The sequence below is a fragment of the Anabrus simplex genome, chromosome 2 (genome assembly GCF_040414725.1).
Source record: "Anabrus simplex isolate iqAnaSimp1 chromosome 2, ASM4041472v1, whole genome shotgun sequence".
Taxonomy (NCBI): domain Eukaryota; kingdom Metazoa; phylum Arthropoda; class Insecta; order Orthoptera; family Tettigoniidae; genus Anabrus; species Anabrus simplex.
This window is the reverse complement of record NC_090266.1, coordinates 930,160,572-930,179,130: the sequence shown is the minus strand read 5'-3', so window position 1 is coordinate 930,179,130 and position 18,559 is coordinate 930,160,572. Positions and strand designations below refer to the sequence as shown.

At 43.7% G+C, this 18,559-nt stretch overlaps 1 protein-coding gene across 1 annotated transcript in view; it reads left to right on the top strand.

Annotated features, from left to right (window-relative positions):
* The window catches only part of LOC136864560 (esterase E4), a 327,051-nt gene that overhangs the window by 196,077 nt on the left and 112,415 nt on the right, over window positions 1–18,559 (top strand). The window contains exons 2-3 of the mRNA XM_068226335.1: window positions 3,307–3,403; window positions 10,061–10,251. Of these exons, the coding sequence (XP_068082436.1) occupies window positions 3,307–3,403; window positions 10,061–10,251 (288 nt within the window). The remainder of the gene's footprint in view (window positions 1–3,306; window positions 3,404–10,060; window positions 10,252–18,559) is intronic.

The window sequence follows — 18,559 nt, the reverse complement described above, 5'->3', positions numbered from 1 at the left end:
CCATTGGAATTAACCAATGAAGGTTAAATTCCCCGACCCGGCCGGGAATCGAACCCGGGACCCTCTGAACCGAAGGCCAGTACACTGACCATTCAGCCAACTAGTCGGAAAATGTATACTGAACTCAACCCAAGAAGTTAACTCCATCAACAATCGCCTAATGACCATGAGGATTCAGTGTGCCAATAAAAAATATATATTAATGCACACGCCCCTACAAATATAGACAACAAGAAGAACCCCCAAAACGTGGACAAATTTGGAACAAACTTGAAAAGATAATGGCAGAAATTCCAAAGGATAACATCATAATTCTCTTCGGCGAATTCCATGCACAAATCGGCCGAGAAAAAGAACATAGGAAAACCGTCGGGCTCTACCCGGCGCACATTTTTACCAACAAAAACGGTTCAAGACTCATTGAACTATGTCAACAGTGCAACCTTAAAATCATGTCCACATCCCTCAGGAAGCATCCCAAGAAACAAAAAACCTGGAGGTCCCCCATTGAATCCATTGACGAATATCAGATTGATCATGTAGTTATCTCATATACGCTACAGAAAGAGGTACACGACGTACAAATGAGAAGAGGAGCGAACATCGACTCTGATCACTATCTGACAAGAGTCAAAGTGAAATTTACTCCAAGAGAATACCACCCCAAGAAAATCCAACAACAGAAATTTGGCATAAAAAGGATTCCTGTTACCGATCTAAAAGAAGCATGGGAAAATCAACCAGCGATAACATGGGAAGAATTCCACACCAAAATCATACAGAAGGCACGAAAAATGGTACCCTTAAAAAGGAATACAAAACACCCCTGGTGGAACTCAACATGCGACCAAGCTCTAGGTATTAAAAAAATCTGCATTTCAGAAACAGTAGAAAATCCGAGAAAACTCAACAAGAATTTTATGAGAGCAGAAAACAAGTATCCAGAATCATCCGGCAAGAAAAAAGAAAGCATCTGAAAGAAATATTGGACTCAATTGAAGAAAACTTTAGAAACCACAACACAAGGTATTTCTACAGAATGTTCACAGAAAAAATCCGAGGATACATTCCACAGAACTTATGTTTAAGGAAACAAGACGGAAAATTGGCGCTTACTAATAAGGAAAACTGCCGAGAATTTGCAGGGTACTTCTCAGAACTTCTTAACTGCCCCGAACCCATGAAAGATTTCTTGAAGAAGCATCCAGTTTCATTCACCCAGAATCGCCTCCAACGAACCAGGAAGAAATTCAGAGCCACATTAAACGACAAAAAACAACAGAACATCAGTAAGAGACGGGATTGTTGCAGAATTCCTTACGAATCTTGGACCAAATTCACTCAAAGAACTTGCAGAAATCACACAGAAAATCTGGAAAAGCGAAAAACTCCCTGTAGACTGGAAATGGACATTGATTCACCCACTTCACAAAAAAGGAGACAAAACTGATGTCAACAACTGTAGTGGAATCTCCCTCTTTGAAGTCGGCTACAAAATTTTCTCTGCATGCCTGTTGAAAAGAGTACAAGAACAACTCGAGCAGAAGAGTGGTGAATATGAAGCTGGGTTCCGTCCTCACAGATCGTGCACTGAAGAGATCTTCAACCTCAAAACCGCTCTAAAATTCAGGGCCCTCAGAAATCTCCCAATCATCTGTACCTTCGTACATTTCAAGAAGGCTTATGATTCAATTGATCGTCAATCTCTGTTTAGCATCCTGCAAGAGCAAGGATTAGAATCTAAAACGCTAAACTTGACCAAACAGGCCCTCACTGACACGAAGTCAAGAGTGAAGTTCATGGGAGAAATCTCAGACAAATTCCTGATAAAAACTGTTGTCCGGCAAGGAGATGGATTGTCACCCCTCCTCTTCAACCTCGTCCTAGATAAGGTGATGAGGGAATGGGAAAAGAACTGATAGTGAAAATTAGCTGGAATCCAGTAAACATTGAGGCACAAAAAAATCATGCTTGAAATTCCATGCTTAGCCTTCCCAGATGACTTGGCCCTTTTTCCATCGATGAAGTCACAGCGATTCCATTCTAGTGTGGGGGTGTATGTCCTCTATAAAAGTGTTGGTACCATCCACTTTATCGATGGAATCATGGACAGATGGGGCTATCTTGAAGTACTGCGGAAAAATGTGAAACAGAGCGCTCAAAAGATGGGGCTTCTAACCTTGTACATATTCCAGCAAGACAATGATTCTGCTTTCTTTATTTATTACAATTTCTTTTAGGTCGCACCGACACAGATAGGTCTTATGGCGACGATGGGATAGAAAAGTGCTAGGAGTGGGAAGAAAGCGGCCGTGGCCCTAATTAAGGTACAGCCCCAGCATTTGCCTGGTGTGAAAATGGGAAACCACGGAAAACCATCTTCAGGGCTGCCGACAGTGGGGCTCGAACCCACTATCTCCCGGATGCAAGTTCACAGCTGCGCGCCCCTAACCGCACGGCCAACTCACCAGGTGACAATGATTCTAAACATACTGCTGGCGTGTGCAAAGAATGGCTCATATGGAGTGTTCCTAAGCAGCTCAAAACACCTGCCCAGTCGCCAGACCTGAACCCCAGCGAACATTTGTGGGTTCACTTGAAAAAACGGGTTCGTTCTAGGCGCGTACAATCTAAAGGTCAATTAAAGGAAATTGTGGCAGAGGAATGGGAAAAAATTGACCCCACTGTCTGTAAAAGGCTAGTAAATTCTATGCCGAGACGTTTTAAAGCTGTAATAAAGGCCAGAGTTTATGCCACTAAATATTAGGTTCTTCTTGTATCACAGAAAATGTTTGTTTAGTTGTTTGTATTACTGGTGTGCAAATACGAGTGTTGTAATATGAACTGTACGTTCTGTTTCTATTTGGCCGGCCCCGTGGCGTAGGGGTAGCGTGCTTGCCTCTTACCCAGGGGCCCCGGGTTCGATTCCCGGCCAGGTCAGAGATTTTTACCTGGACCTGAGGGCTGGTTCGAGGTCCACTCAGCCTACGTGATTAAAACTGAGGAGCCATCTGACGGAGAGATAGCGGTCCCCAGGCCTTTGGGCTGAGCAGCGGTCGCTTGGTAGGCCAAGGCCCTTCAAGGGCTGTAGTGCCATGGGGGGGGTTCTATCTGCATTGTTTTATATATTAAAGGTGTAATGGCATTGTTACCTATTTTGTTCTATTCCTTAAATACCTGTACAATCAAAACAGGACAAAAAGGCCCAAAAATAATATATGAGTACGCGTTATTATGGCATAAAGTGTAAAATAACCACCTGTACAAATAAGACTGTTTCAGTCTGTGTATTCACATTTTTTTCAGGTGCTGTTGACCAGAAGTTTTCTACGATGGAATCCCCGGCTTCACTTGACTCCAGTGTTCATGAAATGGAATCTCAAAATGAATCATCTCCTTCTCCGTAAGTAGCACTATAGGTCAAAGGAACCCAATTTTATTAAGTAACCCCGTTTAACCCCTCGTTGGCTTTAATGTAAAGTATGTAAGCAAATTCTTGTTTGCATCCATGCTCCCATGTTGACAATTCAGATATATGCCATAAATAATAAGTTGTAGTAAAATTGTATATTGTTGTGCGAAGGGAAGGGTCTCTTTCACTATTTCAGTATATCGACACACAGGGGGATCATGTAATTAATTCAATGGTTAGCAGTGTTAGTGTTCAGTATGTGCCGTAGGAATACAGTAAATCTTTCCTCGCTTTACCGATACTTAATCTTGTGTTATCATGGTCGAGACTGCACACATTTCTAGTACTTACAATCTTCACTTCACTTGTATAAGGTACTTTGGATTTCAGGGACCAGTCTGGAGGTCCAACAGTCGACATGGCACTGAATACACCATTCGCTTAAAATATACCCCATCCAATGTGAACTTTTCACCCGTCCTAAGTGTCAGTAGTTCGTGAGGGAACTCGTGCTAAATGCGACTCACCCGTCTCTTCATCCTGACCCACACAATCCCAATGGGAGTTTATGTTAGCGAAGCGAAGACTTCGATGCCATCCCACTTAGAAAACCACGCCGGCCGCAACTATCGGACTCGGTGTGCACCGGTGAGTGAACTTGCTGGAATGAATCATGTTATGTGAGTACCGTTCTCTCATACCAAGAATCAAAAAAACTCTTCGTAATACAGAGATACCAATCTACCCTGAGGTCTCCGTTAATTTGGTAAAGAATTCCAGCTCCATCGGATGATATCTAATTGTAATCTCCTTTCTTTCTTCAACTCCCAGGTCTCTCTGGATCCAGACTTCCGTCCCTTTTAAATTCTTGGCATTTCGGAGAATTTGATAGGCTTTGATCCCGTATACCAATTGCATCTTAATCTCCATTGGGCCCTTCCTATTCTCTGCACGTCATTTACAACGGATTCCGTGGAATTTACTTTCACTCCTGTTGTGAGCACTTCCAAAGCAGAAGACAATAATGCCAATTTACCGCCGCCCCCATTCTCTTTAATCCCATAGGCTATATGAACAGGCATCAGCTACGCTAGGCAAGCGTCGACCAGTATGACTATCCCCATTTTGCTTACGCAACTAGCATTCAGTAGGCCTACTCGTGCAAACACGTCTGCTTCTCTTGCAGGGCTCTAATTCATGCGTAGTTTCTGTGGAATGTGGAGAACTCTGTACAGACTTATGACAAATAAATAACCCCGTTTAACACTATAAGCCCTGTCTGTGTAAAATAAATAGCAAAAAGGAAAACCTCCGCAGTGGTGAATAGATCCCTCCACATCCGGCCGTAAAACAGGGTCAAATCCACATATTTATGCGTCACAGTTCGCACTCGCGGCCCCTCCATGGTGTGGAAAAAGCTGTAGAAGAAGAAGAAGAAGAAGGAGGAGGAGAAGAAGAAGAAGAAACAGGCCCTAGCTTCACTGTCAGGATCATAAACTGCTCCTAGAATGAAAATATGAAGAAGATGTGCGGAATGGCCATCTCTGTTCTGTTTACGATAATGAGTTGGCACAGGGGTAAGGATCGTATAGCTGTAAGGTTGCATTCGGGAGAAGGTGGGTTCTAACCCTACCGTCGGCAGCCCCGCAGATGGTTTTCTGTGTTTCAATTTTCACGCCTGACAAATGCTAGGGCTGTAAAAGCCATGGCTACTTCCTTCCCTCCTTTCCTATGCCATCGTCGCCGAAAACCGGAAGTATTAGTGCGACTTTAAACCACCAGCAAAGGAAAAGAAATAGTTTACTGCACCATGTAGAGGCCTACGGCGGCATAACTTGTATAGACATATTGCGTAACATGACAGAAACGTGTAGTCTGTCACTGCATTGCACTTACCACAGTTTATGCTTAATTTTTTAATATGACTGTATTATTTTGTATTTCGTTACAAGACACATTCATCGTGTTTATCTATGACCGCACAGTATTAACTCCCACAATGTCCTGTTCAGGTGGACATCAAAGAATCGTATGTTCAGATTAAAATTAATGGGGATAAATATTGTCCGTATCCATAATAACACAAACAAGTAGGCGTTCATCTTCTTCTTCTTCTCTTCGTCTTCTTTTAAATGTTAAGTAATGCATATCGAATAACTCATGTTTCGGTTGCTGATGTGATGGCTACGATTAGTATATTTCCATACACAATTATGAGAAAGAGAAGCTCTTTACCTACGTATTAATGAATACCTCTCTAAGTAAAATGTGTTATCAAGTTTGGCTCGCTGAATTTACACAATTCAAGTCCTTCGAGGGGCACTAAAAGAGTAATAGGCAGGGCCAGGATTTTGATGACCTGAAAATGTTTAAAAATGATCTATTAAATGACGGCAAAAATTCAGTAAAATGATCCGAAACTTCAAAAAATGACATAAATGTTTAATAAAATATTACAATCAACTTACTAATCGAATTGGTATAGCCTATATTTATGTTGTTGACATAACACACAAACAAGTGCAAACAGGGTGCGTCATTCTTTACTAACATAAGTTTAATGGATATCTAGTTTGATGAAGATGAACATAAATACTGGTTAACATTTCAGCCGATTGTTTAATACTGCAAATTCAGTTTTTCTTTCAAGATTTTATTTCCTGTTATGTGGTCCGTTAAGTCGGGAAGATCTGAAGAACAACACACAAAAAAAAACGAACATTTTGCCATTAGATAATCAAATTCGTTATTGGATTATAGCATACATGAAAAATGTGCACATAAAATAAGATATACAGTCTTACCTCATTCCGCATTACAGTAGATGACAGCGACCATTCGCAGTTTCTTCCAGGAAAAAGAACGACAGTTGTCGGCCAACACTTTCTGGTACTTTGAGAAGTTCTTTTCAACGTCTACAGATGTGATGGGAGCGTACTTGATGTGTACTAAGTGACTAAGTGACTGGATGTAAGTTCCCCTTCAGTTCCAGTGATGCTAAAATCTTCACCCGTGAACACCCGAAAGATGGAGCACAAAACATTACAGCCCGAATTCTTGTCAAGAACACGTTTCGGTTTGACACTAAACTCATTGTAATTGGTCTGTGGCTGCTCTGACTAAATTGATCAGTATTTCGAGAGCCAAGCCTCTTTTCTGAAGACGTGCATTAGTTAACGACAAAGAACCGAAATTCCCCTTGATGTATGCTAGTTTTCTCTCCATTTGCGTATCTGAAAACAATTCTCGGGCAATCCGAATGGCCTTGGCGTCTTGCTCCTCGAGAGAATCTATTACATTTTCCACTGGCTGAAAGTTGTTACAGTAATAAACACAGACGTATATCCACGTTCCCCACCGTGTGATGTAATCCGAATGGCCTTGGCGTCTTGCTCCTCGAGAGAATCTATTACATTTTCCACTGGCTGAAAGTTGTTACAGTAAAAAACACAGACGTATATCCACGTTCCCCACCGTGTGATGTAAGGCTGCGGTGGTAATGGAATGTCGGGTGCTTGGGATTTAAAAAGTTCCCTGCGGGATGGTGACTTAAGAAATATCTTCTTGGTTTTCAGCACAAGCTTCAGGGAAATTTGATCTGACTTCTTCGCCTACTCTGTGTAATGCATGAGCTAGGCATCGGCATGTCTTACACCCTCAGGCCACAGTAGTGCCATCGATTTATCAAAGATGCAACATATTGCTGAATGGTTCTCAGAGTGCAAAATCTCGGTCGTAAGCAAAAATATCTGTCCAGGTCTATCTACTTCCAACGTGCCCACGATAACATTGGCAGTGCAACAGCCTTTAACGTCGCTGGTTTTACGGATAAAGACGATTGTTTTTCCCGCAGACTTGTCCTCTTATTTTGCTCATAGTACTCTCATGGCAGTGGGATACATAGTTATTTCTCAAAGTAGACTGGTCCGGAATTAACGGTCCGTGTACTTTACTAAGAAATCTCTGAATTTAATATTGTTCACTTTCCAGATGGGAATGTTCGCAGAAACCAAGGCTTCACACAAGTCTCTGAAAAACACGGAGAGGGTGACGTCACTGGATGTTTTCTTGTGTGAGTAACAGTTGAGAAAGTTTTCTTCTACTATTGATGATGATGATGATTGTTGTTTAAAGGGGTATAACATCTAGGTCATCGGCATCTCGTCTACTATTATTCTGGATTCCACGTACCGTATATGCTTGACCAATACGTTCCTGAATGGTAATTCTCCTATCCGCTACCACTTTCACTTCATGAATTTTGCAGAAAATAATGTCTTCATGAGTAGAAAAAAATATCCTCCCCGAATTACGAAATTATTTGAAATGAGCAGCCCTACTTGGCTTTGTCTGGCTCCATGGCTAAATGGTTAGCGTGCTGGCCTTTGGTCACAGGGGTCCCGGGTTCGATTCCCGACAGGGTCGGGAATTTTAACCATAATTGGTTAATTTCGCTGCCACGGGGCTGGGTGTATTTGTCGTCTTCATTATCATGTCATCCTCATCACGGCGCGCAGGTCGCTTACAGGAGTCAAATCATAAGACCTGCACCTGGCGAGCCGAACATGTCCTCGATCACTCCTGGCACTAAAAGCCATACGCCTTCGTCGCCATAAGACCTATCTGTGTCGGTGCGACGTAAAGCAACTAGCAAAAAAAAAAAAACCATACGACATTTCATTACTTGGCTTTAATTTCGACATTTTAAATATGTACACTGCAAACAAAAATCGGAATCGATAACTAAAGTTAACTCCACAACACGTATGGTTACACTGAGACACTCAACCAGACTGACATTACCTGGCCAAATGTAATTTGTTCTCCTACCCTCGCTTTCAACATCCTTCTCGGATTAGTTACAACTGCAGGTGAATCTCCTGGAAAGTGGACATTTCCAAGAAGTAAGGGTTGAACAAAGTTTATTTAGTTCCCAGATTGGCAAAGAGTTGTGGAGATTCTCAAGTCTTCGTATTCATAATAATATCCATTAACACACGCGCAAATACTTCAAAATCCTCAAAAGTGTAAGAAAGTAACTCAAAAGGTACAAAATAATCTAATAAATTCCAAAAAATTACCGAATAATGACGCATAATTTTAGAAAACGATCTAATAATACAAAATGGCAAAAATGACAAAAATTTACCTAATATATTAGCATTTCTACAATGTGGGAACTATGGCCAGGATGTCCGTACAGGTTAGCAATGACTATTGTGAACCAGTTAAAAGATGAAATGTCATTAAAATCCTAGCGCTGGTAATAAGTTATACACCCCCGAAGCTGCATTTCTCCTCTAACACCTCCCTCACCAGCTAGCCAAGGCAAGGACAAATACTGACAGGGTAGGCAGGGCCTCTCAAACACCCAAAATCTCACGCGTGCAAACAGCGGTGCAGAGTTCCTGTGCACAGTGCATCGGTCCCGCTCGGCTCAGCTCGGACCAACGCTTCGTCTCTGGGCTAATCGAATAAGCTCGGATTTGGAGCGCTACGGAGCTAGTGAGGAAGAGGGAGACAGGGGGAGTGAGCGAGACAGGCGTGGGGAAAGACAGAGACAGCGCTATTGTTCCAAATCGAGGAGTGGGGGTCTGCACTCTGGTCAACCAAGCGAAGTCGTCTTTTTCACCGCGCACAGTGCCTGCACCAGGCGCATGCACCCTGAGAGCCACTGGGGTAGAGGCTAGTTCAGGCAATTACAACTGCCAGGGCTGACTGTCACTACCCTTTCTGGCTGTGGCTGCTCACCTCATCCTTTCAGCCGATATTAAAAACCATTTGAGTGATTTAAATCTTTCTTTGCAAGGCAAAAATATGTTGATTGGTGCCATGTTAGACAGAGTTCGTGCCAGTAAGATGGGAATTTCACTGTTCGAAAAACAATTACAAGAGAAAGATTTTGAGGAATTCCGATCTTCCAAACCATGTAATTTGTCCGATTATAATACTGATAGTATCTGTGAAGCCCTTAAACAATTCCACAATGGTGTAGAAACGTCGACTGAATTTAACATCTTTATGACGCCCCTCTCTACAAATTTTAAGCAGGCTCCAGTCATATTTCAGAGATGACAATTTTGAAAGACAGATATTACAATATTCCAGGCCTCTTTCTTTGCATTTTATAAGAACTTGGAACAAAAAGAACTTCGGTGTATCTACGCATTGATATGCAAATTAGTTAATATGTTTCTACATACCTTTGCGAACACATGTTCTCAGTCATGAACCTGAATAACAGTAAAATTAGGCCATGTTTACCCGATATTGCTTTGGAACAATTTTCTTTGACATCACCGACATTAAATAAATGTCAGGTGTCGTCCTAACTGCAGTAAAAAGTTACTATTTTATTTTGCTGTATTCTTTTTAAAGGTGACTTTTGTTATTCTTGAACTCCTTCCATGTCTCATAAAATGTGCCGCCTATACAACTCGCTCCCTTCCATCTCTTCCCCGCGTTAAAACACTAGCAAACATATAAATAATGAATTAAGTGAACTTTTCATGTATGGTGAGAAGTCCCTGAAAGAAACGTCTGAAAAAATTCTCTTCTGTTCCTTCCCTGACCTTGTTAATCATATCCGCCACTTTCAAAAGAACACATGTAGAGCAGTTGTTGAGAGTACGTGCTTTGTGTCTGCAGACATGCAACCGACAGCGAAGGCAAGATAAATAGGGACGCGATCAGCTGTCGTCTTGTCAGTATGAAGATCCTGGTTGGAATAGTGGTCTACTTCCTGGCTCTTCTGGGCGCTGCGGCAGCCCTACTGGGTAATCCCAGATACATGGGCCCAAGAGCATACGACACTCCTCTCAACGACACTTCTCCTAAAGGTACCGTAATGTTCAAATTATTAAATACGAAATTAAACTGAGGCATTTGCAGTTAAATACATTCTGTGTACATTGCAAACACATTATGCACATTTTATTCTGTTACTCATATTCTGTTAGAGTGGGGAGGAGGGGCTGGTACAGTAGTCTAACAAATCAGATCCCTATTTGAGAGTGCTGGGTTCGAAACCTGGCAACTTCGAGTGAGATTTCCACTTGGAACAAATCGTTCGGCAATAAGGGCACCGTATGTAACCGCTTATCAAACCAACTGCCAAGTCCTACATAGAGCCTGGATGCTCCACCGATCTCACATAAACGTGGGAAGGTGACGTTGGAAAAAACTGAGGTTCTTTTAGAGTTAGCTGGCCTCTGGTCAATGTGTCAACTAATTTGTAAGAACGACATGAAAAGCCTTGAGCGGGAGAATGAAATTGACTCAATGTTCTCAGTGGTTAACAAGAGACTTAAGAATGAAATAAGATTATTTGTATTAGAAATTAGCAATTGCCCACAGATCCGCGTGCGTGGAAATTATTTCTTTTTGTCCCATTCATGTGTGTATTTGTGTGAGCATGTCGAGTCCTCAGCGCAAAGGCTGTTTAAATTCCCAGCACCTCCACCATCAGTTATCATAGATGTCCTAGGCAACGCTGAAGAGGTGTACTAGCGGAATGAGGTAGTTTTCCTTTGCTTTCCTCACCGAGCCTCCATCACTCTGCCAAACGCATTGATTTTTTTTTTATACAATTGGCTTTACGTCGCACCAACACAGATAGGTTTTATGGCGACGATGGGGTAGGAAAGGCCTAGGATTGGGAAGGAAGCGGCCATGGCCTTAATTAAGGTACAGCCCCAGCATTTGCCTGGTGTGAAATTGGGAAACCACGGAAAATTCTCTTCAGGGATGCCAACAGTGGGGTTCGAACCCACTATCTCCCGGATGCAAGCTCACAGTTGCGCGACCCTAACGGCACGGCCAACTCACCCGGTCAAGCGCACTGAAATGCATATACGAAGAGACTCTAATAAGAGATATCTTCACACCATTCATCACAGGAACTGGTTGCGTAAGGAATGACGTTACTAGTATCACTACAACCTTTGTCACTGCCGTTCTCGGGGACCCGGGTTCGACTCCCGGTACTGCCAGATATTTAAGAATGGCAGGAGGGCTGGTATGTTGTTGAAATGGTACATGCAGCTCACCTCCATTTGGGGTGTGCATGAAAAGAGCTGCACCACCTCAAGACGAGGACATGAATTTACTTTTTACTTATTGCCATAGCAAAGTTCTAGATTTGCATATATCACGGATTTCACGGATAACCCGTGGTTTTGTAGAGTAACAAGAACGTCCGGGCCAATGAGACAAAAGTCCGTGATATTTTATTGTAATTATTTATGGGTAGAAATTCTGAAAGTCAACTTCAGGCCATTTAAATTTACCATCAAGTATCTAAAAGCCATCAGGAGCAAAATTATATCCTTGACTATGAGGGTATGCATTACTCTTTGCCATCATTGCAGTGATATTGCAATGATTGTGTTTGTGTTTCTAGATAACAATATTCTGTACTGCTCAGAACTGTACGGTACTACACTGACTGACAGTGACAATGCAACACCAAGGAGGAGTGGTTCGAAAGGGATGAAAGTTGGGGAAAAAACAGAGTCGGCACGGATGAATAATTGATGTTTATTTCAAACCGATATGCAGGTTACACAATGCGCACGGCATCGACTCAGTAGGATGTAGGACCACCGCGAGCGGCGATGCACGCAGAAACACGTCGAGGTACAGAGTCAATAAGAGTGCGGATGGTGTCCTGAGGGATGGTTCTCCATTCTCTGTCAACCATTTGCCACAGTTGGTCGTCCGTACGAGGCTGGGGCAGAGTTTGCAAACGGCGTCCAATGAGATCCCACACGTGTTCGATTGGTGAGAGATCCGGAGAGTACGCTGGCCACGGAAGCATCTGTACACCTCGTAGAGCCTGTTGGGAGATGCGAGCAGTGTGTAGGCGGGCATTATCCTGCTGAAACAGAGCATTGGGCAGCCCCTGAAGGTACGGGAGTGCCACCGGCCGCAGCACATGCTGCACGTAGCGGTGGGCATTTAACGTGCCTTGAATACGCACTAGAGGTGACGTGGAATCATACGCAATAGCGCCCCAAACCATGATGCCGCGTTGTCTATCGGTAGGGCGCTCCACAGTTACTGCCGGATTTGACCTTTCTCCACGCCGACGCCACACTCGTCTGCGGTGACTATCACTGACAGAACCGAAGCGTGACTCATCGGAGAACACGACGTTCCGCCATTCCCTCATCCAAGTCGCTCTAGCCCGGCACCATGCCAGGCGTGCACGTCTATGCTGTGGAGTCAATGGTAGTCTTCTGAGCGGACGCCGGGAGTGCAGGCCTCCTTCAACCAATCGACGGGAAATTGGTCTGGTCGATATTGGAACAGCCAGGGTGTCTTGCACATGCTGAAGAATGGCGGTTGACGTGGCGTGCGGGGCTGCCACCGCTTGGCGGCGGATGCGCCGATCCTCGCGTGCTGACGTCACTCGGGCTGCGCCTGGACCCCTCGCACGTGCCACATGTCCCTGCGCCAACCATCTTCGCCACAGGCGCTGCACCGTGGACACATCCCTATGGGTATCGGCTGCGATTTGACGAAGCGACCAACCTGCCCTTCTCAGCCCGATCACCATACCCCTCGTAAAGTCGTCTGTCTGTTGGAAATGCCTCCGTTGACGGCGGCCTGGCATTCTTAGCTATACACGTGTCCTGTGGCACACGACAACACGTTCTACAATGACTGTCGGCTGAGAAATCACGGTACGAAGTGGGCCATTCGCCAACGCCGTGTCCCATTTATCGTTCGCTACGTGCGCAGCACAGCGGCGCATTTCACATCATGAGCATACCTCAGTGACGCCAGTCTACCCTGCAATTGGCATAAAGTTCTGACCACTCCTTCTTGGTGTTGCATTTGCTCTGTCAGTCAGTGTATTTCGCTCTTTTTGGGCATTATACGAATGTAGATTGGGTCTTTTCTCTTATGTATACCCAGTGGGCAGATGCAAGGAGCTAGTTAACACTAACATCTGTAAGTACAATACAACATGAATCATGTTAGATGCAGTGAGTTTCACTGGCTTATTCAAAATCGAACCAAGGTCCTTTCTTCTATTATAGGCTATGAGAAGTAAGAGACCACTTAGAGTACACATTTTTGTAGTAATACACGGTCTCATCCGGGGGGGGGGGGGCACACATTAACAATTTTCTTGAATATAAAAACCAATATAACGTCAGAAACATTAAATTGTTTATAGAAATTTCCGGTTATAACAGATGCCAGATGACTGTCAGCAAGTTCAGTTTATGAAATAATCTGGTATGACACTAAACAAGTGAACATCAACCTTTTTAGAATTCCAGGGGGGGGGGTGCAGGCGCCCCCCTTGCTCCACCTTGCGGGCGCCCATGGATACAAACGTACTTGTACATTATTCTTATGATAAACTAGCAAGATACCCGCTCTTCGCTACGGCTTTAAACCGAAAGTTATTATTCAAAGCTTTACATTTTGGAGAGTCCACTGTCAGATGAGCCTGTAAAATACGCCCTCAGTTCGTACGTCAAACAGTTTCGGAGGAATGATTATTTATTTTCTGATCTACCACTCATTTGAACCCCATACAGAAGAATGTGAATGTTTTAAACACTGCCTTATTTAACATCTAGGATGTAAAAGCGACCAACCTGTGAAATTTTGATTGTACGTCCAATAGTGATGGAGGAATGAATGCTTTTTAAGGGGTGAATGTTTTTAAATATTTATTAACATCTAGGATATAGAGGACCACCCTTCATTAAAATAAGCTCGTGCCTGAAACGGCTTCGGAAGAATGAATATTGTGATTTTGAGAGTCAAACACCATCTGAACCAATTAACTAACCCCATGGTACTACAGCCCTAAAGGGCCTTAGCCCACCAAGCGACCGACGCTCAGCCCGAAGGCCTGCAGATTACGAGGTGTCGTCGTGTGGTCGGCACAACGAATCCTCTCGGTCGTTATTCTTGGCTTTCTAGACCGCGGCCGCTATCTCACCGTCAGATAGCTCTTCAATTCTAATCAAGCAGGCTGAGTCGACCTCGAACCAGCTCTCAGATCCACGTAAAAATCATTGACCTGGCCGGAAATTGAAACCTGGGCCTCCGGGTAAGAGGCAGGCACGCTACCCCTACACCACGGGGCCGGCTCTGAACCCCTTAGGGGAGAAATACTTTGAAGTATACGGTATTTTACACCCAGAACATAAAAGAATACCCTTCTCGTAACATTACAACTTTGTGCGTCAAACGGTTTTGAAGGAATGAATAATTTCGTTTACGGAGCTAACCTCCTTTAACACTTTAGGGATGAAACGTTAAATTATTTTTTCCTATTTCACACATATGATTTAAAATATATACCGCTATTTGGAATATTGTCTTCGTACATTAAATCGTTTCGGATCTTAACCCCTATTTAACTCTCTGAGGGGTTAAATTTGTTTCAAACCTTCTGTTATTTAACGCCTAGGACATCATTTGAAATGTTAACTTCATAATTCAAACGGTTTCATGTAAATGCATATTTTTGTCATAATTCCTCACCCCCCAGTCAACACACCTTTTGGGGTGTATTGTTTTAAGTCCACTTCCTATTTGTATTTTCGTTAAAAAATTCAACTCCCTTTCCACCTGCCATAAAATACGTGTCTTTATTTCTCCCTGTTCACGTCCAGTGGTGTCATCCGGCTGTCACCAGGAACAGAAGCTCGTTAAATCTATGACCGTTCAGTTGGCCAATCGGTCAAACTTGGTGATACAATGGTTTCCTTCGCTCTAACGTTGCGAGCTCCGGAATGATTGACACACGTTCCATTTTAAATTCGCCCTATTGTTTTTTGCATGTGTAGCACTCACAAATTTCTTCTTTTTCTTATTCTTATTATTATTATCTGGTATTTTCCAAATCATCCGAGGCCGTGCGGTTAGGGTCACGCAGCTGTGTGCTTGCATCCGGGTGATAGTGGGTTCGAACCCCACTGTCGACAGCCCTGAAGATGGTTTTCCGTGGTTTCCCATTTCCACACCAGGCAAATGCTGGGGCTGCACCTTAATTAGGGCCACGGCCGCTTCCTCCCCACTCCTAGGCCTTTCCTGTCGCATCGTTGCCGTAAGACCTATCTGTGTCGGTGTGAAGTAAAGCAAATAGCAAAAAAAAAAAAAGTCATCCGAGATGGGCATTAATATGGATTATGCCTAGTTTTACGGCAGGATGCCCTTCCTGACGCCAACTCTGTATGGTGATATGTAGACCTATTCACTATTGTGCGCTTCTGTCGTGTTTGGTAGTATGGTATTTTCTTCCTGGCTATTTTGTCCAATTTACTGGGGTCAGCACTTAGTGTGAATTTAGCCTGGTTTTACGGCCTGATGCCCTTCCTGATGCCAATCCTACGTGGAGCGATGTAATCATTATTGACTGTTGCTATGATAAATGGTAATGTGGTATGTTGTATGAAACAGGGTGGCGCAAGACATGTTATGTGCCGAAAATGCACATCTGGGCTCAGAACGATGTCATTTTGGATGAGTAACCTTAGTTCATGCATGATTTGACAGATGACAGCACATGTGGCGCATACGTACCAAGGTTTCCGTGTTCATTTTGGACGCGGTGGGCTGCCTACCGGCAGATAGTGTTTAGACTGGCCAGCCGATTTGAAACCAAAGGCAGCGTCATGGATATAAAACAGCCCCGTGTCAAACCCATCCGCTCACCGAAGAATTGTGCTGCTGTGAGAGCGAGTGGGGCTCGGAACCCCTTTGAATCCACCAGAACTGCGTGTGTTTAGTTGGTCATCTCTCGTCAGACTCCCTAGAGAATACTGCAGTCTGACACTGAACTTTTCCCGTAAAAATGACAACTTATAGACTAATTGCGCATGACGAGGAACGGCAAGTACAATTTGCTGTGTGGACTAATGCAGAAGGTGATCCCGTGCTGCACAAGATGTTTCACTGACGAGGCGTACGTTTACCTCCACGGTAATAATAACGAAAACCTACACCCTGTTTTCCAGTCAATGACCGGGTCAGGGATGGGTAGGAATTGCGAGGGTAGGAATTGTGCCGGCTGCGGGGGCCTGTTGCACTCCTCTGGGGCAATGATGAATGACTGACAGATGAAATTAAATGATAGTGGAGAGTGTTGCTGGAATGAAAGATGGCAGGGAAAACCGGAGTACCCGGAGAAAAACTGTCCCGCCTCCGCTTTTTGTCCAGCAAAAATCTCACATGGAGTGACCGGGATTTGAACCACGGTATCCAGCGGTGAGAGGCCGGCGCGCTCCCGCTTGAGCCACGGAGGCCTTGGTAATAATAATAATAATAATAATAATAATAATAATAATAATAATAATAATAATAATAATAATAATAATAATAATAATAATTTTGTGTGGCTATTTCTAGCCGGGTGCAGCCCTTGTAAGGCAGACCCTCCGATGAGGGTGGGCGGCATCTGCCATGTCTAGGTAACTGTGTGTTACTGTGGTAGAGGATAGTGTTATGTGTGAGTTGCAGGGATGTTGGGGACAGCACAAACACCCAATCTCCGAGCTAAGGGAATTAACCATTTAAGGTTAAAATCTCCAACCTGACTACTAGTAGAGACACAATGGTTTATGCAAGACGGAGCTCGTCCGCATACAGCAAATATTGTTCTGGACTTCCTGCATGAACATTTTGAACCCCGTGTGACGTTCCAGTGCGGCTCATTGTAACCACCACACCGGTATTAATCCGTATGATTTCTTCCTGTGTGGATATTTCAAGGAAACAATCTACCGCCAGAAATTAAAAAAATGTCCTGTAATTAATTGCACGTGGCCGTTATGACAGTTTTCCGAGGCTTGAGTGAGTTTGTGTTGTAGAGTGGTCACAAACACGAAGGTTTGTCTCGAAGCGGTTTTACGCCAAGAAGATGGGCATTTTGAACACGTCTTGCACACTGCCTAGCCATGTAGGCCTACATTTTAGTATTTTGATACCACGTTGAATGAAATATGTAGTATATTAAATATTCTATAAATAATTTCCGGTGTGTGTCGTTTCGTGCGCCAACCTGTAGATGAAGAGAAGTGTATTAAGACGAGCACTAACACCCAGTCCGCAAGCTAGAGGAATTAACCATACGCAATTAAAATCTTCGCACCGCACGAGTATCGAATACGGAGCCCTCTTAGTCAAAGGTCAGGTCGCTCACCATTCAGCCATGGAGCTGGACATAGGATTATAGTGTGATATTTTGTATGTAAATTAAAATGTGCATAAAGACGATCACAAGCACCCAGTCCATGAGCCAGAAGAGTTAACAAGACGCAGATAAAATCCCCGACCCAGCCGGGAATCGAAACCCAGGGCCCTCTGAACCGAAGGCCAGTACGCTGACCATTAAGCCAAGGAGCTGGATTTGTAGCATTCACAGATTCTTCTCTAAAATGAATCTTGTCCTACAGGTAACGCGAGACTCATGTGATTACCGTACTCAAGCCCGCTGCTCGTCCCCCTTTGGTCTACACTCTGCAATAAGGAAACACTAGTGCCTCATCGCACAAGTGCAATCGTATTTTGAATAAGTAATACAATTAATTAATTTACAATTATATAATCTACAGTCGTTCAATAATGGGTCACGTTGGCACATCTTGTGTAGAAATAATGTGACCGGACGGGCTGGCTATGAGGCTTGGCTCACGTAGTTGTCAGTATGCATTCGGGAGAAGTGTGTTCGGGCCCTACTGTTGGCAGCTCTGGTTTCCGTGGTTTCTTATTTTCACACTAGGCAAATGCTGGGGCTGTACCTTAAAGCATCGGTCGCTTCCTTCAGTGTTATCCCATCGTCACCATAAGACCATCTGCATCGATGCGACGTAAAACAAATAGCTACAGCAATGTGAATCTTTGTATAATGTCATCAGAAACATGTGCTACAGTCAGCTTTCACGAATTTTACATCCGGTGCTAAAAATCATACGGAGAGAGAGAGAGGTAGGGTGAGAAGCGTGTGTGGGGGTGAAAGAGGATGATGATTCAAACTACAACCTTCGCTGCAAAATGAGAGTTCGTCATTCCAATGACTCCGTTGTAAATTCTCCGTTTGGACACACGTACCTTTACGTCCAGGCGTACAAAGGCTATGAACCACGAAGTTACCAAAGTGGCAAGTACAAGTTGTTC